The sequence below is a fragment of the Salmo salar genome, chromosome ssa11 (genome assembly GCF_905237065.1).
Source record: "Salmo salar chromosome ssa11, Ssal_v3.1, whole genome shotgun sequence".
NCBI classification, from domain to species: Eukaryota; Metazoa; Chordata; class Actinopteri; order Salmoniformes; family Salmonidae; genus Salmo; species Salmo salar.
Genome location: NC_059452.1, coordinates 52,475,955 through 52,495,354, shown reverse-complemented (window position 1 = coordinate 52,495,354; position 19,400 = coordinate 52,475,955). Strand labels below are relative to the sequence as shown.

Sequence of the window (19,400 nt, the reverse complement as noted above, 5' to 3'; positions counted from 1 at the left end):
CACGTGTGAAGCCAGGACCAGTAACTACCAGGACACGTGTGAAGCCAGGGTCAGTAACTATCACTACACGTGTGAAGCCAGGGTCAGTAACTACCAGGACACGTGTGAAGCCAGGGTCAGTAACTACCAGGACACGTGTGAAGCCAGGGTAAGTAACTATCACTACACGTGTGAAGCCAGGGTCAGTAACTACCACTACACGTGTGAAGCCAGGATAAGTAACTACCTGGCCACGTGTGAAGCCAGGGTCATTAACTATCAGGACTCGTGTGAAGCCAGGGTCAGTAACTACCAGGACACGTGTGAAGCCAGGGTCAGTAACTACCAGGACACGTGTGAAGCCAGGGTCAGTAACTACCAGGACACGTGTGAAGCCAGGGTCAGTAACTATCACTACACGTGTGAAGCCAGGGTCAGTAACTACCAGGACACGTGTGAAGCCAGGGTCAGTAACTACCAGGTCACGTGTGAAGCCAGGATCAGTAACTATCAGGACACGTCTGAAGCCAGGGTCAGTAACTATCACTACACGTGTGAAGCCAGGGTCAGTAACTATCAGGACACGTGTGAAACCAGGGTCAGTAACTACCAGGACACGTGTGAAGCCAGGGTCAGTAACTATCACTACACGTGTGAAGCCAGGGTCAGTAACTACCATGTCACGTGTGAAGCCAGGATCAGTAACTATCAGGACACGTGTGAAGCCAGGGTCAGTAACTATCACTACACGTGTGAAGCCAGGGTCATTAACTATCAGGACTCGTGTGAAGCCAGGGTCAGTAACTACCAGGACACGTGTGAAGCCAGGGTCAGTAACTACCAGGACACGTGTGAAGCCAGGATAAGTAACTACCTGGCCACGTGTGAAGCCAGGGTCAGTAACTATCACTACACGTGTGAAGCCAGGATCAGTAACTATCACTACACGTGTGAAGCCAGGGTCAGTAACTATCAATACACGTGTGAAGCCAGGATCAGTAAGTACCAGGACACGTGTGAAGCCAGGGTCAGTAACTATCACTACACGTGTGAAGCCAGGATCAAGAACTATCAGGACACGTGTGAAGCCAGGGACAGTAACTACCAGGACACGTGTGAAGCCAGGATCAGTAACTACCAGGACACGTGTGAAGCCAGGGTCAGTAACTACCAGGACACGTGTGAAGCCAGGATCAGTAACTATCACTACACGTGTGAAGCCAGGGTCAGTAACTACCAGGACACGTGTGAAGCCAGGATCAGTAACTACGAGGACATGTGTGAAGCCAGGGTCAGTAACTACCAGGACACGTGTGAAGCCAGGGTCAGTAACTACCAGGACACGTGTGAAGCCAGGGTAAGTAACTATCACTACACGTGTGAAGCCAGGGTCAGTAACTACCAGGACACGTGTGAAGCCAGGATCAGTAACTACCAGGACACGTGTGAAGCCAGGGTCAGTAACTACCAGGACACGTGTGAAGCCAGGGTCAGTAACTATCACTACACGTGTGAAGCCAGGGTCAGTAACTACCAGGACACGTGTGAAGCCAGGGTCAGTAACTATCAATACACGTGTGAAGCCAGGGTCAGTAACTACCAGGACACGTGTGAAGCCAGGATCAGTAACTATCAGGACACGTGTGAAGCCAGGGTCAGTAACTACCAGGACACGTGTGAAGCCAGGGTCAGTAACTATCACTACACGTGTGAAGCCAGGGTCAGTAACTACCAGGACACGTGTGAAGCCAGGGTAAGTAACTATCACTACACGTGTGAAGCCAGGGTCAGTAACTACCACTACACGTGTGAAGCCAGGGTCAGTAACTACCAGGTCACGTGTGAAGCCAGGATCAGTAACTATCAGGACACGTGTGAAGCCAGGGTCAGTAACTATCACTACACGTGTGAAGCCAGGGTCAGTAACTATCAGGACACGTGTGAAGCCAGGGTCAGTAACTACCAGGACAAGTGTGAAGCCAGGGTCAGTAACTATCACTACACGTGTGAAGCCAGGGTCAGTAACTACCAGGACACGTGTGAAGCCAGGGTCAGTAACTATCACTACACGTGTGAAGCCAAGGTCAGTAACTATCACTACACGTGTGAAGCCAGGGTCAGTAACTATCACGACACGTGTGAAGCCAGGGTGAGTAACTACCAGGACACGCGTGAAGGCAGGGTCAGTAACTATCACTACACGTGTGAAGCCAGGGTCAGTAACTACTAGGACACGTGTGAAACCAGGGTCAGTAACTACCAGGACACGTGTGAAGGCAGGGTCAGTAACTATCACTACACGTGTGAAGCCAGGGTCAGTAACTACCAGGACACGTGTGAAGCCAGGGTCAGTAACTACCAGGACACGTGTGAAGCCAGGGTCAGTAACTATCACTACACGTGTGAAGCCAGGGTCAGTAACTACCAGGACACGTGTGAAGCCAGGGTCAGTAACTACCAGGTCACGTGTGAAGCCAGGATCAGTAACTATCAGGACACGTGTGAAGCCAGGGTCAGTAACTATCACTACACGTGTGAAGCCAGGGTCAGTAACTATCAGGACACGTGTGAAACCAGGGTCAGTAACTACCAGGACACGTGTGAAGCCAGGGTCAGTAACTATCACTACACGTGTGAAGCCAGGGTCAGTAACTACCAGGTCACGTGTGAAGCCAGGATCAGTAACTATCAGGACACGTGTGAAGCCAGGGTCAGTAACTATCACTACACGTGTGAAGCCAGGGTCATTAACTATCAGGACTCGTGTGAAGCCAGGGTCAGTAACTACCAGGACACGTGTGAAGCCAGGGTCAGTAACTACCAGGACACGTGTGAAGCCAGGGTCAGTAACTACCAGGACACGTGTGAAGCCAGGGTCAGTAACTATCACTACACGTGTGAAGCCAGGGTCAGTAACTACCAGGACACGTGTGAAGCCAGGGTCAGTAACTATCACTACACGTGTGAAGCCAGGGTCAGTAACTACCAGGACACGTGTGAAGCCAGGGTCAGTAACTATCACTACACGTGTGAAGCCAGGGTCAGTAACTACCAGGACACGTGTGAAGCCAGGATCAGTAACTATCAGGACACGTGTGAAGCCAGGGTCAGTAACTACCAGGACACGTGTGAAGCCAGGGTCAGTAACTATCACTACACGTGTGAAGCCAGGGTCAGTAACTATCACTACACGTGTGAAGCCAGGGTCAGTAACTACCAGGTCACGTGTGAAGCCAGGATCAGTAACTATCAGGACACGTGTGAAGCCAGGGTCAGTAACTATCACTACACGTGTGAAGCCAGGGTCAGTAACTACCAGGACACGTGTGAAGCCAGGGTCAGTAACTACCAGGACACGTCTGAAGCCAGGGTCAGTAACTATCACTACACGTGTGAAGCCAGGGTCATTAACTACCAGGACACGTGTGAAGCCAGGATCAGTAACTATCAGGACACGTGTGAAGCCAGGACCAGTAACTACCAGGACACGTGTGAAGCCAGGGTCAGTAACTATCACTACACGTGTGAAGCCAGGGTCAGTAACTACCAGGACACGTGTGAAGCCAGGGTCAGTAACTACCAGGACACGTGTGAAGCCAGGGTAAGTAACTATCACTACACGTGTGAAGCCAGGGTCAGTAACTACCACTACACGTGTGAAGCCAGGATAAGTAACTACCTGGCCACGTGTGAAGCCAGGGTCAGTAACTATCAGGACACGTGTGAAGCCAGGGTGAGTAACTATCACTACACGTGTGAAGCCAGGGTCAGTAACTATCAGGACACGTGTGAAGCCAGGGTCAGTAACTACCAGGACACGTGTGAAGCCAGGGTCAGTAACTACCAGGACAAGTGTGAAGCCAGGGTCAGTAACTACCAGGACACGTGTGAAGCCTGGGTCAGTAACTATCACTACACGTGTGAAGCCAGGGTCAGTAACTACCAGGACACGTGTGAAACCAGGGTCAGTAACTACCAGGACAGGTGTGAAGCCAGGGTCAGTAACTACCAGGACACGTGTGAAGCCAGGGTCAGTAACTATCACTACACGTGTGAAGCCACGGTCAGTAACTATCAGGACACGTGTGAAACCAGGGTCAGTAACTACCAGGACACGTGTGAAACCAGGGTCAGTAACTACCAGGACACGTGTGAAACCAGGGTCAGTAACTACCAGGACACGTGTGAAGCCAGGGTCAGTAACTAACCAGGACACGTGTGAAGCCAGGGTCAGTAACTACCAGGACACGTGTGAAGCCAGGATCAGTAACTACCAGGACACGTGTGAAGCCAGGGTCAGTAACTATCACTACACGTGTGAAGCCAGGGTCAGTAACTACCAGGACACGTGTGAAGCCAGGGTCAGTAACTATCACTACACGTGTGAAGCCAGGGTCAGTAACTACCAGGACACGTGTGAAGCCAGGATCAGTAACTACCAGGACACGTGTGAAGCCAGGGTCAGTAACTACCAGGACACGTGTGAAGCCAGGGTCAGTAACTATCACTACACGTGTGAAGCCAGGGTCAGTAACTACCAGGACACGTGTGAAGCCAGGGTCAGTAACTATCACTACACGTGTGAAGCCAGGGTCAGTAACTACCAGGACACGTGTGAAGCCAGGGTCAGTAACTATCACTACACGTGTGAAGCCAGGGTCAGTAACTATCACTACACGTGTGAAGCCAGGGTCAGTAACTACCAGGACACGTGTGAAGCCAGGGACTGAAACTATCATTACACGTGTGAAGCCAGGGTCAGTAACTATCACTACACGTGTGAAGCCAGGATCAGTAACTATCACTACACGTGTGAAGCCAGGGTCAGTAACTATCACTACACGTGTGAAGCCAGGATCAGTAAGTACCAGGACACGTGTGAAGCCAGGGTCAGTAACTATCACTACACGTGTGAAGCCAGGATCAAGAACTATCAGGACACATGTGAAGCCAGGGACAGTAACTACCAGGACACGTGTGAAGCCAGGATCAGTAACTACCAGGACACGTGTGAAGCCAGGGTCAGTAACTACCAGGACACGTGTGAAGCCAGGATCAGTAACTATCACTACACGTGTGAAGCCAGGGTCAGTAACTACCAGGACACGTGTGAAGCCAGGATCAGTAACTACCAGGACATGTGTGAAGCCAGGGTCAGTAACTACCAGGACACGTGTGAAGCCAGGGTCAGTAACTACCAGGACACGTGTGAAGCCAGGGTAAGTAACTATCACTACACGTGTGAAGCCAGGGTCAGTAACTACCAGGACACGTGTGAAGCCAGGATCAGTAACTACCAGGACACGTGTGAAGCCAGGGTCAGTAACGACCAGGACACGTGTGAAGCCAGGGTCAGTAACTATCACTACACGTGTGAAGCCAGGGTCAGTAACTACCAGGACACGTGTGAAGCCAGGGTAAGTAACTATCACTACACGTGTGAAGCCAGGGTCAGTAACTACCACTACACGTGTGAAGCCAGGGTCAGTAACTACCACTACACGTGTGAAGCCAGGGTCAGTAACTACCAGGTCACGTGTGAAGCCAGGATCAGTAACTATCAGGACACGTGTGAAGCCAGGGTCAGTAACTATCACTACACGTGTGAAGCCAGGGTCAGTAACTATCAGGACACGTGTGAAGCCAGGGTCAGTAACTACCAGGACACGTGTGAAGCCAGGGTCAGTAACTATCACTAAACGTGTGAAGCCAGGGTCAGTAACTACCAGGACACGCGTGTGAAGCCAGGGTCAGTAACTATCACGACACGTGTGAAGCCAGGGTGAGTAACTACCAGGACACGCGTGTGAAGCCAGGGTCAGTAACTATCACTACACGTGTGAAGCCAGGGTCAGTAACTACCAGGACACGTGTGAAGCCAGGGTCAGTAACTATCACTACACGTGTGAAGCCAGGGTCAGTAACTACCAGGACACGTGTGAAGCCAGGATCAGTAACTACCAGGACACGTGTGAAGCAAGGGTCAGTAACTATCACTACACGTGTGAAGCCAGGGTCAGTAACTACCAGGACACGTGTGAAGCCAGGGACAGTAACTACCAGGACACGTGTGAAGCCAGGATCAGTAACTACCAGGACACGTGTGAAGCCAGGGTAAGTAACTATCACTACACGTGTGAAGCCAGGGTCAGTAACTACCACTACACGTGTGAAGCCAAGGTCAGTAACTACCAGGTCACGTGTGAAGCCAGGATCAGTAACTATCAGGACACGTGTGAAGCCAGGGTCAGTAACTATCACTACACGTGTGAAGCCAGGGTCAGTAACTATCAGGACACGTGTGAAGCCAGGATCAGTAACTACCAGGAAACGTGTGAAGCCAGGGTCAGTAACTACCAGGTCACGTGTGAAGCCAGGATCAGTAACTATCAGGACACGTGTGAAGCCAGGGTCAGTAACTATCACTACACGTGTGAAGCCAGGGTCAGTAACTATCAGGACACGTGTGAAGCCAGGATCAGTAACTACCAGGAAACGTGTGAAGCCAGGGTCAGTAACTACCAGGTCACGTGTGAAGCCAGGATCAGTAACTATCAGGACACGTGTGAAGCCAGGGTCAGTAACTATCACTACACGTGTGAAGCCAGGGTCAGTAACTATCAGGACACGTGTGAAGCCAGGATCAGTAACTACCAGGAAACGTGTGAAGCCAGGGTCAGTAACTATCACTACACGTGTGAAGCCGGGGTCAGTAACTACCAGGACACGTGTGAAGCCAGGATCAGTAACTACCAGGACACGTGTGAAGCCAGGGTCAGTAACTACCAGGACACGTGTGAAGCCAGGATCAGTAACTATCACTACACGTGTGAAGCCAGGGTCAGTAACTACCAGGACACGTGTGAAGCCAGGATCAGTAACTACCAGGACATGTGTGAAGCCAGGGTCAGTAACTACCAGGACACGTGTGAAGCCAGGGTCTGACACATGTTCTGACGCACCAGGGCTGTCCACGTTGTGTGTCCCAAGTCGGTTCCACCGAAGTGGATGACTATCATGTATTCACGGTCACACCTCGTCTTGACAAGAGAGAATATTCCGGAACCCTTCCATTGAAAACAGCTCATCCATATTTCTCCCTCCTGTAGTCATCTAGCCAGCTACATTGTGTAATTGCATAGTAAATATTTGCTTCAGTAGGATTATGAGATAGGATCTTATCAATAAATAAAGTAAATAAAAAACACACAACATTGTGAGGTGTTCACAGTGTTAAACTGTATTATAATGTTATATAATCATGTTACATAATCACCTTCCGGTGTAAAAAAACATGGAAATGAAAAACTAAAAAACAATGTTTTGAGTGAGAATAGGCATTGGTCTAAAGCCCAAAAAAGAAAGGAAATTCACATGAGTACCACAATGCCTATTCCACCCATGCTCTACCAAGGTTTCCAGCACCACAATGCCTATTCCACCCATGCTCTACCAAGGTTTCCAGCACCACAATGCCTGTTCCACCCATGCTCTACTGAGGTTTTCCAGCACCACAATGCCTATTCCACCCATGCTCTACCAAGGTTTCACAGCACCACAATGCCTATTCCACCCATGCTCTACCAAGGTTTCACAGCACCACAATGCCTATTCCACCCATGCTCTACCAAGGTTTTCCAGCACCACAACGCCTATTCCACCCATGCTCTACAAAGGTTTTCCAGCACACAGCTTTGACCTACTACAGTAACTATGTTGGTATTGTACTTCAAACTATGAGTAGGCAGGTTGCTTAGCATTCAAACCTTCTCAAACAGTCTAATTCAATGGTATTTACAGCGTCTTGCTATTAAAATTATGCATACCGGTATAAATAATGAACAAAAATATGAAATCACAGGAATTACCAGTGACCTGCTCAATAAGGAAGTGGACAGATGAAGCAGATGCTAAACTACAGGACTGTTTTGCTAGCGCAGACTGGAACATGTTCCGGGATTCTTCCAATAGCATTGAGGAGTACACCACATCAGTCACTGGCTTCATCAATAAGTGCATCGATGACGTCGTCCCCACAGTGACCGTACGTACATACCCCAACAAGAAGCCATGGATTACAAGCAACATCCGTACTGAGATAAAGGGTATAGCTGCTGCTTTCAATGAGCGGGACTCTAACCCGGACGCTTATAAGAAATCCCGCTATGCCCTCCGACGAACCATCAAACAGGAAAAGCATCAATACAGGACTAAGATTGAATCCTACTACACCGGCTACGATGCTCGTCGGATGTGGCAGGGCTTGAAAACTATTACTGACTACAAAAGGAAGCCCAGCCGCGAGCTGCCCAGTGACGCAAGCCTACCAGACGAGCTAAATAACTTCTATGCGCGCTTCGAGGCAAGCAAAACTGAAACAGCAGAAACCCTAGACCCACTCCAATTTGCATACCGCCCCAACAGATCCACAGATGACGCAATCTCAAATTGCACTCCACACTGCCCTTTCCCACCTGGACAAGAGGAACACCTATGTGAGAATGCTATTCATTGACTACAGCTCAGCGTTCAACACCATAGTGCCCTCAAAGCTCATCACTAAGCTAAGGACCCTGGGATTAAACATCTCCCTCTACAACTAGAGATCCTGGATTTCCTGATGGGCCGCCCCCAGGTGGTGAGGGTAGATAACAACACATCTGCCACGTGATCCTCAACATGGGGGCCCCTCAGGGGTGCGTGCTCAGCCCCCTCCTATACTCCCTGTTCAACCATTACTGCACGGCCAGGCACGACTCCAACACCATCATTAAGTCTGCCGACAACACAACAGTTTTAGGCGGTCAGAGACCTGGCCATGTGGCGCCAGGATAACAACCTCTCCCTCAATGTGATGAAGACAAAGGAGATGATTGAGGACTACAGGTAAATGGGGAACGAGCACGCCCCCAATCTCATCGACGGTGCTGTAGTGGAGCAGGTTGAGAGTTTCATGTTCCTTGGTGTCAACATCACCAACAAATTATCATGGTCCAAACGCACCAAGACAGCCGTGAAGAGGGCACGACAACACCTTTTCCCCCTCAGGAGACTGAAAAGATTTGGCATGGGTCCTCAGATCCTCAAAAAGTTCTACAGCTGCACCATCGAGAGCATCCTGACTGGTTGTATCACTGCCTGGTATATCAACTGCTCAGCCTCTGACCGCAAGGCGCTACAGAGGGTAGTGCGTACGGCCCAATACATCACTGGGGCCAAGCTTCCAGCCATCCAGGACCTCTATACCAGGCGGTGTCAGAGGAAGGCCCTACAAAATTGTCAAAGACTCCAGCCACCCTAGTCATAGACTGTTCTCTCTGCTACTGAACGGCAAGCGGAACCGGAGCGCCAAGTCTAGGTCCAAAAGGCTTCTTTACAGCTTCTACCCCCATGCTTAAGACTCCTGAAACTCTAATCAAATGGCTAACCATACTATTTGCATTGTGTAGTCAGCCGGGGTGGTCAGTATGTACTACTATCCTAGTGGTGTAGTCAGCCGAGGGAGGTCAGTATGTACTACTATCCTAGTGGTGTAGTCAGCCGAGGGAGGTCAGTATGTACTACTATCCTAGTGGTGTAGTCAGCCTGGAAGGTCAGTATATACTACTATCCTAGTGGTGTAGTCAGCCGAGGGAGGTCAGTATGTACTACTATCCTAGTGGTGTAGTCAGCCGAGGGAGGTCTGTATGTACTATTATCCTAGTGGTGTAGTCAGCCGAGGGAGGTCAGTATGTACTACTATCCTAGTGGTGTAGTCAGCCGAGGGAGGTCAGTATGTACTACTATCCTAGTGGTGTAGTCAGCCGAGGGAGGTCAGTATGTACTACTATCCTAGTGGTGTAGTCAGCCGAGGGAGGTCAGTATGTACTACTATCCTAGTGGTGTAGTCAGCCGAGGGAGGTCAGTATGTACTACTATCCTAGTGGTGTAGTCAGCCGAGGGAGGTCAGTATGTACTACTATCCTAGTGGTGTAGTCAGCCGAGGGAGGTCAGTATGTACTACTATCCTAGTGGTGTAGTCAGCCACGTTATCACACTCACAATACAACACTCAGGTCGTCATGGGTTACCGTGCACAAGCTGTAACATCTGTGGCAGTGGCTGGGCGACCTCTTGGCGTGTGTGTGTGGGACGATCAGTTCCCTGGCGTGTCACATGGGCTGAGGGCGAGCGTTTAGCTGTAATGTGAGTGTGTTGCATGCTCTCTCTCTCTCTAAGAACGATAGATACCGTGTCCCCTTTAATAGTTGTCACCTAATCTTGTTCCGCCCACGAGGTATCAGAGTTCAGAGACATTATTTTCATCCCAAATGACCTAGATCCCTATGAGTAGTGTACTATATAAGGGAATAAGGGTGCCATTGGGGACTATTGTTTGAATGGACGTGGTCATCAGTAACTGATGTCACTATGATACGCAGCATGTTTACTAAACACACCGAGGGCACCGGGCGAGACGAGATGATGACATTACCACATGAATGCAGCGCCTGTGTGTTTGAGAGAGAGAGAGGGAGTGTGTGAAAATATCAGAGAGAGAGAGAGAGAGAGAGAGAGAGAGAGAGAGAAGGAGTGTGTGAAAATATCAGAGAGAGAGATAGAGATCAAATCAAATTGTATTTGTCACATGACTTACAAGCCCTTAACCAACAATGCTTTAAGTTAAGACATTTTTTAAAAGAAGTGTTAAGTAAAAAATACAAAATAGAAAATAAAAGTAACAAAGAGAAAGAGACAGACAGACAGACAGACAGACAGACAGACAGAGAGACAGACAGACAGACAGACAGACAGAGAGACAGACAGACAGAGAGACAGACAGACAGAGAGACAGACAGACAGAGAGAGGGTGTGCTCTGAAGTGTTTGTGTTTAAAGAAACAGGTGTGAATTCCATTACAGATTGAATCTGAGAGGAGCCATTGGCCGATTAGTTCCTGAACGATTTCCGTTTCCCACAAGCCTCTCTGGTGGGGTACAGTTTCAGCTCCCGAGTGGAGGGGTGTGTGTGTGTGTGTGTGTGTGTGTGTGTGTGTGTGTGTGTGTGTGTGTGTGTGTGTGTGTGTGTGTGTGTGTGTGTGTGTGTGTGTGTGGACACTGACACCACATAGAGATTAAGAACTAATAAAGCAACATCATTCTCTTTTAGTAACCCTGGTCTGAGGTAGAACGGACAGTTAGTGACCCTGGTCTGAGGCAGAACGGACAGTTAGTGACCCTGGTCTGAGGCAGAACGGACAGTTAGTGACCCTGGTCTGAGGTAGAACGGACAGTTAGTGACCCTGGTCTGAGGTAGAACGGACAGTTAGTGACCCTGGTCTGTGGTAGAACGGACATTTAGTTACCCTGGTCTGAGGTAGAACGGACAGTTAGTGACCCTGGTCTGAGGTAGAACGGACAGTTAGTGACCCTGGTCTGAGGTAGAACGGACAGTTAGTGACCCTGTTCTGAGGTAGAACGGACATTTAGTGACCCTGGTCTGAGGTAGAACGGACAGTTAGTGAGCCTGGTCTGCGGTAGAACGGACAGTTAGTGAGTCTGGTCTGAGGTAGAACGGACAGTTAGTGAGTCTGGTCTGAGGTAGAACGCACAGTGAGTGAGCCTGGTCTGAGGTAGAACGGACAGTTAGTGACCCTGGTCTGAGGTAGAACGGACAGTTAGTGACCCTGGTCTGAGGCAGAACGGACAGTTAGTGACCCTGGTCTGAGGCAGAACGGACAGTTAGTGACCCTGGTCTGAGGCAGAACGGACAGTTAGTGACCCTGGTCTGAGGTAGAACAGACAGTTAGTGACCCTGGTCTGAGGTAGAACGGACAGCTAGTGACCCTGGTCTGAGGTAGAACGGACAGTTAGTGAGTCTGGTCTGAGGTAGAACGGACAGTTAGTGACCCTGGTCTGAGGTAGAACGGACAGTTAGTGAGTCTGGTCTGAGGTAGAACGGACAGTTAGTGAGCCTGGTCTGGGGTAGAACGGACAGTTAGTGACCCTGTTCTGAGGTAGAACGGACAGTTAGTGACCCTGGTCTGAGGTAGAACGGACAGTTAGTAACCCTGGTCTGAGGTAGAACGGACAGTTAGTGACCCTGGTCTGAGGCAGAACGGACAGTTATTGACCCTGGTCTGAGGTAGAACGGACAGTTAGTGAGTCTGGTCTGAGGTAGAACGGACAGTTAGTGACCCTGGTCTGAGGTAGAACGAACAGTTGCTAGCAGTGTGTTTGGAGGAACATGTTTTAACATTTTGTTTCTTCATGGTGATGTGCCTCATATATCAAATTCAGTCCAGGGACGAGGATAGGCAACAAAAAAAGGATAGCTGAAAGGTAGCCATTACGTCCCTTGGTATCTGGAGACTGAGCACCACAAGTCAACTGAAAGGTAGCCGTTTTCTCCCTTGGTATCCAGAGACTGAGGACCACAAGTCAACTGAAAGGTAGCCATTTTGTCCCTTGGTATCTGGAGACTGAGCACCACAAGTCAACTGAAAGGTAGCCATTTTGTCCCTTGGTATCCAGAGACTGAGAACCACAAGTCAACTGAAAGGTAGCCATTTTGTCCCTTGGTATCTAGAGACTGAGCACCGCAAGTCAACTGAAAGGTAGTCATTTTGTACCTTGGTATCCAGAGACTGAGGACCACAAGTCAACTGAAAGGTAGCCATTACGTCCCTTGGTATCTGGAGACTGAGCACCACAAGTCAACTGAAAGGTAGCCGTTTTGTCCCTTGGTATCCAGAGACTGAGGACCACAAGTCAACTGAAAGGTAGCCATTTTGTCCCTTGGTATCTGGAGACTGAGCACCACAAGTCAACTGAAAGGTAGCCATTTTGTCCCTTGGTATCCAGAGACTGAGGACCACAAGTCAACTGAAAGGTAGCCAACCATTACCGAATAGCAGCGCTGTAGATACTAATACTTTACAACGGAACGATTTGACTAGTGCAGTGTTACCTAGCTAGCTACTTAGTTGTCTTTGTCATAGCTTGATAATTGTTAGCTAGCCAGCCATCGAGGTTAGCTAGCCAGCTATTTCCGTCCCCCGCGACGCCATTTTTCCTAACCCAGCCTACTATTACCGACGAGCAGCATTGTTGAAACTAAATACACTACAAGGAACGTCTTGATTAGCGTTATGTTAGCTAGCTAGCTACAAAGTTGCTTTGTATCATGACAAGGTGTAGTACTGAAACCACTGAGGTTACCTAGCCAGCTACACGTTCAAAGTCAACAACGCAGCCACTGCTAGCTAGCCTACTCCACCAGCCAGCAGTACTGTATCATTTTAGTCAATAAGATTTTTGCAACGTAAGCTTAACTTCCTGAACATTCGAGACGTGTAGTCCACTTGTCATTCCAATCTCATTTGCATTAGCGTAGCCTCTTCTGTAGCTTGTCTACTATGTGTCTGTCTATCCCTGTTCTCTCTCCTCTGCACAGGCCATACAAACGCTCCACACCGCGTGGCCGCTGCCACTCTAACCTGGTGGTCCCAGCGCGCACGACCCACGTGGAGTTCCAGGTCTCCGGCAGCCTCTGGAACTGCCGGTCTGCGGCCAACAAGGCTGAGTTCATCTCAGCCTATGCTACCCTCCAGTCCCTAGACTTCCTGGCGCTGACGGAGACATGGATTACCACAGATAACACTGCTACTCCTACTGCTCTCTCCTCGTCTGACTACGTGTTCTCGCATACCCCTAGAGCATCGAGCCAGCGGGGTGGTGGCACTGGAATCCTCATCTCTCCCAAGTGGACATTCTCTCTTTCTCCCCTGACCCATCTGTCTATCTCCTCATTTGAATTCCATGCTGTCACAGTTACCAGCCCTTTCAAGCTTAACATCCTTATCATTTATCGCCCTCCAGGTTCCCTTGGAGAGTTCATCAATGAGCTTGACGCCTTGATAAGTTCCTTTCCTGAGGATGGCTCACCTCTCACAGTTCTGGGTGACTTTAACCTCCCCACGTCTACCTTCGACTCATTCCTCTCTGCCTCCTTCTTTCCACTCCTCTCCTCTTTCGACCTCACCCTCTCACCTTCCCCCCCTACTCACAAGGCAGGCAATACGCTTGACCTCATCTTTACTAGATGCTGTTCTTCCACTAATCTCATCGCAACTCCCCTCCAAGTCTCCGACCACTACCTTGTATCCTTTTCCCTCTCGCTCTCATCCAACACTTCTCACTCTGCCCCTACTCGGATGGTATTGCGCCGTCCCAACCTTCGCTCTCTCTCTCCCGCTACTCTCTTCTCTTCCATCCTATCATCTCTTCCCTCTGCTCAAACCTTCTCCAACCTATCTCCTGATTCTGCCTCCTCAACCCTCCTCTCCTCCCTCTCTGCATCCTTTGATTTCCTCTGTCCCCTATCCTCCAGGCCGGCTCGGTCCTCCCCTCCTGCTCCGTGGCTCGACGACTCACTGCGAGCTCACAGAACAGGGCTCCGGGCAGCCGAGCGGAAATGGAGGAAAACTCGCCTCCCTGCGGACCTGGCATCCTTTCACTCCCTCCTCTCTACATTTTCCTCTTCTGTCTCTGCTGCTAAAGCCACTTTCTACCACTCTAAACTCCAAGCATCTGCCTCTAACCCTAGGAAGCTCTTTGCTACCTTCTCCTCCCTTCTGAATCCTCCTCCCCCTCCCACCCCCCTCCTCCCTCTCTGCGGATGACTTCGTCAACCATTTTGAAAAGAAGGTTGACGACATCCGATCCTCGCTTGCTAAATCAAACGACACTGCTGGTCCTGCTCACACTGCCCTACCCTGTGCTTTGACCTCTTTCTCCCCTCTCTCTCCAGATGAAATCTTGCGTCTTGTGACGGCCGGCCGCCCAACAACCTGCCCACTTGACCCTATCCCCTCCTCTCTTCTCCAGACCATTTCCGGAGACCTTCTCCCCTACCTCACCTCGCTCATCAACTCATCCTTGACCGCTGGCTACGTCCCTTCCGTCTTCAAGAGAGCGAGAGTTGCACCCCTTCTGAAAAAAACCTACACTCGATCCCTCCGATGTCAACAACTACAGACCAGTATCCCTTCTTTCCTTTCTCTCCAAAACTCTTGAACGCGCCGTCCTTGGCCAGCTCTCTTGCTATCTCTCTCAGAATGACCTTCTTGATCCTAATCAGTCAGGTTTCAAGACTGGGCATTCAACTGAGACTGCTCTTCTCTGTGTCACGGAGGCTCTCCGCACTGCTAAAGCTAACTCTCTCTCCTCTGCTCGCATCCTTCTAGACCTATCTGCTGCCTTTGATACCGTGAACCATCAGATCCTCCTCTCCACCCTCTCCGAGCTGGGCATCTCCGGCGCCGCCCACGCTTGGATTGCGTCCTACCTGACAGGTCGCTCCTACCAGGTGGCGTGGCGAGAATCTGTCTCCGCACCACGTGCTCTCACCACTGGTGTCCCCCAGGGCTCTGTTCTTGGCCCACTCCTATTCTCGCTATACACCAAGTCACTTGGCTCTGTCATATCCTCACATGGTCTCTCATATCATTGCTATGCAGATGACACACAATTAATCTTCTCCTTTCCCCCTTCTGACAACCAGGTGGCGAATCGCATCTCTGCATGTCTGGCAGACATATCAGTGTGGATGACGGATCACCACCTCAAGCTGAACCTCGGCAAGACGGAGCTGCTCTTCCTCCCGGGGAAGGACTGTCCGTTCCATGATCTCGCCATCACGGTTGACAACTCCCTTGTGTCCTCCTCCCAGAGTGCTAAGAGCCTTGGCGTGACCCTGGACAACACCCTGTCGTTCTCCACCAACATCAAGGCGGTGACCCGATCCTGTAGGTTCATGCTCTACAACATTCGCAGAGTACGACCCTGCCTCACACAGGAAGCGGCGCAGGTCCTAATCCAGGCACTTGTCATCTCCCGTCTGGATTATTGCAACTCGCTGCTGGCTGGGCTCCCTGCCTGTGCCATTAAACCCCTACAACTCATCCAGAACGCCGCAGCCCGTCTGGTGTTCAACCTTCCCAAGTTCTCTCACGTCACCCCGCTCCTCCGCTCTCTCCACTGGCTTCCAGTCGACGCTCGCATCCGCTACAAGACCATGGTGCTTGCCTACGGAGCTGTGAGGGGAACGGCACCTCCGTACCTTCAGGCTCTGATCAGGCCCTACACCCAAACAAGGGCACTCCGTTCATCCACCTCTGGCCTGCTCGCCTCCCTACCTCTGAGGAAGCACAGTTCCCGCTCAGCCCAGTCAAAACTGTTCGCTGCTCTGGCACCCCAATGGTGGAACAAGCTCCCTCACGACGCCAGGACAGCGGAGTCAATCACCACCTTCCGGAGACACCTGAAACCCCACCTCTTCAAGGAATACCTGGGATAGGATAAAGTAATCCTTCTAACCCCCCCTTAAAAAATTTAGATGCACTATTGTAAAGTGGTTGTTCCACTGGATATTATAAGGTGAATGCACCAATTTGTAAGTCACTCTGGATAAGAGCGTCTGCTAAATGACTTAAATGTTAAATGTAAATGTAATTTTGTCCCTTGGTATCCAGAGACTGAGGACCACAAGTCAACTGAAAGGTAGCCATTATGTCCCTTGGTATCTAGAGACTGAGCACCACAAGTCAACTGAAAGGTAGGATGGAAGGAAAGAGACAATCCTCAGTGCATAAAAATGGTCCTCCCATTTCCCTGGGTCAGTGTACCTTCATGAGGTTGGTTTTAGGAGGCGCTGCTTGGTTCCCCTGTACTCCTTTACTGATGTCTCTGGGCTCCTGGCGATGCCTCTGTCTGACGATGTACTCATACGTATTCAGACGGTTCCACACTGTAAACAGAGAGAGAGGAGGGTTAGCAATACACACACACACACGCACACACACACACACACACACACACACACACACACACACACACACACACACACACACACACACACACACACACACACACACACACACACACACACACACACACACACACACACACACACACACACAGAATCTCATGAAATGTTACATCCAGGATCATCAACTAGATTCAGCTACAACGTGTTTTTTTATTGTGTGGACGGTCGGAAGGCCAGAACATAAGACAAATTCATTTGTAGATTACAAATTGACGCAAAAATCCCAAACAGATATTATATTCGATAAAATAAAATATCTAATGTTCATTACATTGATACACAATCACATCTCTCTGTTTATGAGTGGAATTACTTGGGAACAGATTTCCTTAAATTAAAATTATTTTGAGGTGAATTCCTAGTCTTTTATGTCGAAAAACAAATTATTATTTTTTTATCTCAGAACAAATTTGCCGGGCCAAATAAAATTGTCCGCGAGCTGAATTTTCAGCCAGTTGACCATCTCTGCCTTCCATCATCAACGTTAAGGAAGCTGCCTTGCTCTCTCTATGGACACAGTAGCAGGCTACAACACAGTGGATAGACGTCCCTCCTACGCCCCCTTGTGGTACCTCTCTACATTACAGGCCTGTTTTCTCAAAGCACCTGTCGGAGTGCTGATCTGGGATCAGGTTCCCCTTCTTATTTATTATTATATAAAATACTAAACTGATCATAGATCAGCACTCCTACAATGAAAGGCTTTGCTCCCATACAGTCTAGTGGGGGACTAGAGTAACTCCATATGGCCCCTTCCTCCCTATGGCCCCTTCCTCCCTATGGCCCCTCCCTCCCTATGGCCCCTTTCCTCCCTATGGCCCCTTTCCTCCCTATGGCCCCTTTCCTCCCTATGGCCCCTTTCCTCCCTATGGCCCCTTTGCTCCCTATGGCCCCTTGGCTCCCTATGGCCCCTTTCCTCCCTATGGCCCCTTCCCTCCCTATGGCCCCTTCCCTCCCTATGGCCCCTTCCCTCCCTATGGCCCCTTTCCTCCCTATGGCCCCTTTCCTCCCTATGGCCCCCTTTCCTCCCTATGGCCCCTTTCCTCCCTATGGCCCCTTCCCTCCCTATGGCCCCTTCCCTCCCTATGGCCCCCTTTCCTCCCTATGGCCCCTTCCCTCCCTATGGCCCCTTCCCTCCCTATGGCCCCTTCCCTCCCTATGGCCCCTTCCTCCCCATGGCCCCTTCCTCCCTATGGCCCCTTCCTCCCTATGGCCCCTTCCTCCCTATGGCCCCTTCCTCCCAGTCACTCTAGTGGAGGACTAGAGTAACTCTCTATGGCCTCTTCCTCCCTATGGCCCCTTCCTCCCTATGGCCCCTTCTTCCCATACACTCTAGCGGAGGACTAGAGTAACTCTATGGCCCCTTCCTCCCTTTGGCCCCTTCCTCCCTATGGCCCCTTCCTCCCCATGGCCCCTTCCTCCCCATGACCCCTTCCTCCCCATGGCCCCTTCCTCCCCATGGCCCCTTCCTCCCCATGGCCCCTTCCTCCCTATGGCCCCTTCCTCCCTATGGCCCCTTCCTCCCATACACTCTAGTGGAGGACTAGAGTAACTCTCTATGGCCCCTTCCTCCCTACCTTTGACCAGGACCCTATTCCCTGTAGGGCTTGTTGTTCCAGCCCCGGGGTATTGTTTACACTGTGTTGTACTGTGATGGGGGCAATTAGGGCTTGTTGTTCCAGCCCCAGGGTATTGTTTACACTGTATTGTACTGTGATGGGCCCAATTAGGGCTTGTTGTTCCAGCCCCAGGGTATTGTTTACACTGTGTTGTACTGTGATGGGGCCAATTAGGGCTTGTTGTTCCCGCTCCAGGCCATTGTTTACACTGTGATGGGGCCAATTAGTTAATTGTCATCGTGTGGAACAGGAGGCCCCAGGGAAACAGTATATTTACACTGAGTGTACAAAACATTATGAACACCTGCTCTTTCCATAACAGACTGACCAGCTGAAAGCTTTGATCACTTATTAATGTCACCTGTTAAATCCACTTCAGTCAGTGTAGATGAAGGGGAGGAGACAGGTTGAAGAAGGATTTCTAATTGAGACATGGATTGTGTTTGTGTTCTGCCTTTGAACGGCGTATGGTAGCAGGTGTCTTTGAACGGCGTATGGTAGAAGGTGTCTTTGAACGGCGTATGGTAGCAGGTGTCTTTGAACGGCGTATGGTAGCAGGTGTCTTTGAACGGCGTATGGTAGCAGGTGTCTTTGAACGGCGTATGGTGGCAGGTGTCTTTGAACGGCGTATGGTGGCAGGTGTCTTTGAACGGCGTATGGTGGCAGGTGCCTTTGAACGGCGTATGGTGGCAGGTGCCTTTGAACGGCGTATGGTGGCAGGTGCCTTTGAACGGCGTATGGTGGCAGGTGCCTTTGAACGGCGTATGGTAGGAGGTGCCTTTGAACGGCGTATGGTGGCAGGTGTCTTTGAACGGCGTATGGTAGCAGGTGCCTTTGAACGGCGTATGGTAGGAGGTGCCTTTGAACGGCGTATGGTGGCAGGTGTCTTTGAACGGCGTATGGTGGCAGGTGTCTTTGAACGGCGTATGGTAG

The 19,400-nt window shown here is 50.3% G+C and overlaps 1 protein-coding gene across 5 annotated transcripts in view; it reads right to left on the bottom strand.

The window, feature by feature from the left end:
• zdhhc1 (zDHHC palmitoyltransferase 1) overlaps window positions 1-19,400 on the bottom strand; it is a 133,602-nt gene that overhangs the window by 88,843 nt on the left and 25,359 nt on the right. For all 5 annotated transcript variants that reach the window (XM_045689759.1, XM_045689762.1, XM_045689758.1 and 2 more), the window contains one exon: window positions 16,646-16,767. In XM_045689759.1, coding sequence (XP_045545715.1) covers window positions 16,646-16,767 — 122 coding nt within the window. The remainder of the gene's footprint in view (window positions 1-16,645; window positions 16,768-19,400) is intronic.